The sequence below is a fragment of the Mandrillus leucophaeus genome, unplaced genomic scaffold, assembly GCF_000951045.1.
Source record: "Mandrillus leucophaeus isolate KB7577 unplaced genomic scaffold, Mleu.le_1.0 Scaffold1187, whole genome shotgun sequence".
Taxonomy (NCBI): Eukaryota; Metazoa; Chordata; class Mammalia; order Primates; family Cercopithecidae; genus Mandrillus; species Mandrillus leucophaeus.
Window position 1 is genome coordinate 6,814 of NW_012100176.1, and position 5,078 is coordinate 11,891.

The 5,078-nt window shown below is 37.8% G+C and overlaps 1 protein-coding gene across 2 annotated transcripts in view; it reads right to left on the reverse strand.

The window, feature by feature from the left end:
* The window catches only part of PIK3C3 (phosphatidylinositol 3-kinase, catalytic subunit type 3), a 76,451-nt gene that overhangs the window by 6,790 nt on the left and 64,583 nt on the right, over positions 1-5,078 (reverse strand). For both annotated transcript variants that reach the window (XM_011965813.1, XM_011965820.1), the window contains one exon: positions 1,356-1,510. In XM_011965813.1, the coding sequence (XP_011821203.1) occupies positions 1,356-1,510 (155 nt within the window). The remainder of the gene's footprint in view (positions 1-1,355; positions 1,511-5,078) is intronic.

Here is a 5,078-nt window from a genome sequence, read left to right on the forward strand (position 1 = left end):
ATAAGGAAGAAAGTAAATGAGCATGACTTAAGACTGAAGACCTCCAATATAGAGTGAGAGATAATATAAAGAGCATCTTTATATTTACAAAAAAATACAAAGTAGTCAGGGAAAGAAAAATTATTTGTCATCTTTTTTGGTTCTTCTCCAAATAAAACACACAACATAAAGCATAGCGTAACCATAATCATAAAGAAAAATTCAAAAATCCAATCTTGAGCTCATATAATAATTGAAATGACTGGACTTACTCAGGAAGTCTAAAATCTAGACCTGGTTTTGTCAATAACAAACCTCATGATCGTCACAAAACCATTTTCCATCACTAAGCCTAAGATTTTTCACCCAACAGTTACTACTTTTTTCAAATTTTAAGATTTTCTGAAAAGTAAAAAGTAGAAAAAAATGTGGGATTTAGAGTCAACTCTACCATTGGCAAGATACATAAAACTTTGGGCAATTTACTTCAAGTCCTTCATCTCTAAATTAGGGACATGAATACATACCTGGGAAGACAGTTGTAACAAGATAATGTGTGTGAACCACCTGGTGCAGACTGGGAACTCCTCATTTTTATATTGTCAATAGCTAACTTTTAAGTCAAATAATATGCTATTCTTTTCAGTATAACTACTAAAGAGGTGTAAACAGCTAATAAAAAATACAACTTTTTATTAAACTACTTGAGCTCACTCCTCAAATAGTGCTCCGTCCTGCCATTTCATCCATTTTTTTGTTTGTTTGTTTGAGACGGAGTCTTGCTCTGTTGCCCAGGCTGGAGTGCAATGGCGCAATCTTGGCTTGCTGCACCCTCCACCTCCCAGGTTTCACCATGTTGGCCAGGCTGTTTTTGAACTTCTAACCTCAAGTGATCCGCCCACCTCAGCCTCCCAAAGTGCTAGGATTACTGGCATAAGCCACCGCACCTGCCCCTGTCATTTCATTTTAACATAAATAAGTAATAGTAGCTAACACTGAGCACTATGTATTAGACAGTTTCCTCTGAGTGTTAATTCACTTAATGATTAAACAACCCTTAAAGATGAGTTACTATTGCAATCACCACTCTTAAGAAACTGGAGACACATAGAGAATATGTAATTTATATAAGTTTACACAGCTAGGAAGTGGCAGAGTCAAGATTTTAAGTCAGGTATTCAGACTTGATAGCCTGCAAAACACTATTTCCTAATATAGTAACTTGTGTGCTGTGAGTACACATGCAATATTCACTAGTAAAACTTCAAAATTAGTAACACTAGGGTGTGGTACATCTAAGGAAAGGAAAACAGAAAACAATTTGAAATGGGAAAAATTAACAAATTGGAAAATATGTTCTCCCTGGATAGCCATACCTATCTATTTCTGCAGAATTTATTCCAGAATTTGACAGATTTTCTGACACTGAACTCTGACTATCCTTCTTGGTAGGTTCCAATCCATTCTTTATATCATCAAAATTTTCATATTTGAGAGCCTGGACCAATTGTAATAGGTACATCAACAAATCCTGGAAAACAAACAAAAAGTAAAGTAATATTAGGAAAAGAATGCAAAATGATTATAGACATTATTTATTCCTAAATATCAACTAAACATTTCACTTTTATCTATTACTTTTCAGCTGTATTACTTTTGACATGTCACCAAGTTACTTAACTTCCCTGTACCCCACAGCCCCTTCATCTTTAAAATTGACATCATAATATAAATTGTAGAGAAGAGAATGAGGGTTAAATTAGTTAATAAAAGAAAGTCACAGAATAGTGTCCAGCACAGGCTAAGTGGCCAATAAATGATGTGTTTCAGGTAGTAGCTTCAAAAAAAAAAAAAGTGGGAAGGATTCAAGATGCTTTGCGTAAAACTAAGAAATTATAGCCGGTCACAGTGGCTCACGCCTGTAATCCCAGCACTTTGGGAGGCCGAGGCGGGTGGATCACGAAGTCAAGAGATCGAGACCATCCTGGCTAACACAGTGAAATCCCGTCTCTACTAAAAATACAAAAAATTAGCCGGGCGTGGTGGCGGGCGCCTGTAGTCCCAGCTACTAGGGAGGCTGAGGCAGGAGAATGGCATGAACCCAGTAGGCGGAGCTGGCAGTGAGCCAAGATTGCGCCACTGCACTCCATCCTGGGTAACAGAGCAAGACTCTGTCTCAAAAAAAAGAAAAAAGAAAAAAAGAAGAAATTATAGAAGGATCCTTTTTTCAGTAATAGATCAGAAGAGTGCATTCTATGTTTAATATTACACAAGAAATTCCAAATTTTCAAGTTTTCAAAGAACTTCTGTTTAATGTCTTTTTCTGGTTAGAATCTTTAAAACTCATGTGTTTTCTTTTTTCCTGAAACATCAGGTTTTAGAGAATCTGGATTGCTTCTTAAATGAAAGATGCTGTAAAACAAACATTTGATTAAAAGACATTTGATTAAGAGACACGCCAACTCCCAAGAGATTTGAACAAAACAAATTGCTAAGCCTAAATTCTCCATAAGTGACAACCAATGAGATAACCTGGACTAAAAAGGTGTCAGTCAACAAAGTAGCTTTTACTTTACTGAGTTGTCCCTTAAAAATAACGATAATAATAATAATAATAAAACTCTTTAATGTTTAGGATGGAAATGCTTCCAGCATTTCTCTATAAAGGTTGTCCTCTTCACAAGTATGTACTTTTTTAAATTTTACTTTTAAAAATAACTAAAAAGTGAAGAAAACCGCAAAACTCAAAAAATTTTTAAATGTATCTATTATCTTCCAATTCCAATTGTCATTCATCCTGTTAGACACTTGAAAGTCATAATTAGAAAATTTTGACTTCGGGACTACCAACTCAACTTCAGTCTCCTCCTTAAGCTCACAAAACAGGTTAAGTCTCCTGCAAATATTTCATGGTCCACTTTTTCCTATTTGTAACACCTATAGCACTTGTAATAACTTACTCTTGGTTTTCCACTATTTTATAAACCAGGAGGACAGAGACCACCTGCCAGCAACCCGTATTTCCTTATTTAATACTACAGCCATAACTCATTTTATTGTACCTTGCACACATTGCTTTCTTTTTTTTTTTTACAGAATAAGTTTTGTGGCAACCCTCCACCCAAGCAAGTCTATTGGCATCATTTTTCCAACAGCATACTTTCACTCCCTGTCTCTGTGTCACATTCTAGTTATTCACATAATATTTCAAACTTTTTCATCATTATTTTATCTGTTACGGTGATCTGTGATCAGTGATCTTTGATGTTACCACGGTAATCAGGGGTGCCACACACCATACCCAAATAGGATGGCACAGTTAATTAATCTTGAATGTGTTCTGCCTAATCCACCAACCAGCCGTTTCCCTGTCTCTCTCCCTCTCCTAGGGCTTGCCTGTTCCGAGACACAGTAATACTGCAATGAGGTCAATTAATAAACCTACAACGCACTCTAAGTGTTCAAGTCAAAGGAAAAGATGCATGTCTCTTACTTTAAATCAAAAGCTAGAAATGATTAAGCTTAGTGAAGAAGGCACAGGAAAAGTCAAGATAGGTTGCAAGCTAAGTCTCTTGTACCGAACAGCCAAGGTATGAATGCAAAGGAAAAGTTCTTGAAGTATACTGAAAATGCTATTCCAGGGAACCACAAATGGAAACAAAGCAAAACAGTCTTATTGCTGATAGAGAAGTTTTAGTGGCCTGGGTAGATGAGACTAGCCACGACATTCCCATGAACGAAAGCCCAATCCAGAGCAAGGCCCTAACTCTCTCCATTTCTATAAAAGCTGAGAAAGGAGAGGAAGTTGCAAGATAAAAATCTGAAGTTAGAAGAGGTTTGTTCATGAGATTTAAGGACAGAAGTCATTTCCATAACATGAAAGTACAAAGCGAAGCAGCAAGTACTGATGGAGAAACTGCAACAAGTTATTGATGCAGGTGACTATACTAAACAACAAAGTTTCAGTGCAGATGAAACAGCCTTGTTTTAGAATAAGATGCCATCTAAGATTCTCACAGCCACAGGCTGAGTTTCTTGGTAAGGGTCTAATGTAGATTGTGACTTTAAGTTGAAGCCACTGCTCATTCACCATTTCAGAAGTCCTAGGGCCCTTAAGAATTACGCTACATCTCCATTGCCTGTGCTCTATAAACGGAAGAACAAAGCCTGGATGACATCACATCTGTTTAGAGCATGGCTTATGAATATTTAAGCCCACTGTTAAGACCCATTGTTCAGAAAAGAAGATTCCTTTCAAAATATTACTGCTCATAGACAAGGTACCTGGTCACCTAAGAGCTCCAATGGAGATGCAGAAGAAGTTGAAAGTTGTTTACAATCCTGCTATCACAACATCCATTCTACTGCCCATAAAATCAAGGAGTCACTTCGACTTTCAAGTCATATTACTTAAGAAGCACATTTTGTAAGGTCATATCTTCCATAGACAGTGATTCCTCTCATGGATCTGGGCAAAAGAAACTGAAAATCTTCTGGAAAGGATTCGCCATTCTAGATGTCATTAAGAACATTTCAGCTTTATGGGGAAGGTCAAAATAGCAACATGAACAGGAGTTTGGAAGACGTTGATTCTAACTTTCATGGATAACTTTGAGGGGCTGAAGACTTCAGTGCCTGTAATCCCAGCACTGTGGAAGGCCGAGGTGGGTGGATCACCTGAAGTCAGGAGTTCAAGGCCAGCCTGGCTAACATGGCGAAACCCTGTCTCTTACTAAGAATTAGGCGGGTGCAGTGGCACACACCTGTAATCTCAGCTACTCGGGAGGCTGAGGCAGGAGAATCGCTTGAACCCTGGAGGCGGAGGTTGCAGTAAGCCAAGATCATGCCACTGCACTCCAGGCTGGGTGACAGAGGGAAGACTCCGTCTCAACAACAACAAAAAAGACTTCACTGGAGGAAGTAAATGCAGAAGTAACAGAAACAGCAAAAACAAACAAACAAACAAACAAACAAACAAAAACTAGAATTAGAGGTGCAGCCTGAACATGTGACTGAATTGCTGCAATCTCATGCTAAAACTTGAACAGATGAAGAGTTGCTTCTTATGGATGAGCAGCAAAGAGTAGTTTCTTGAGATG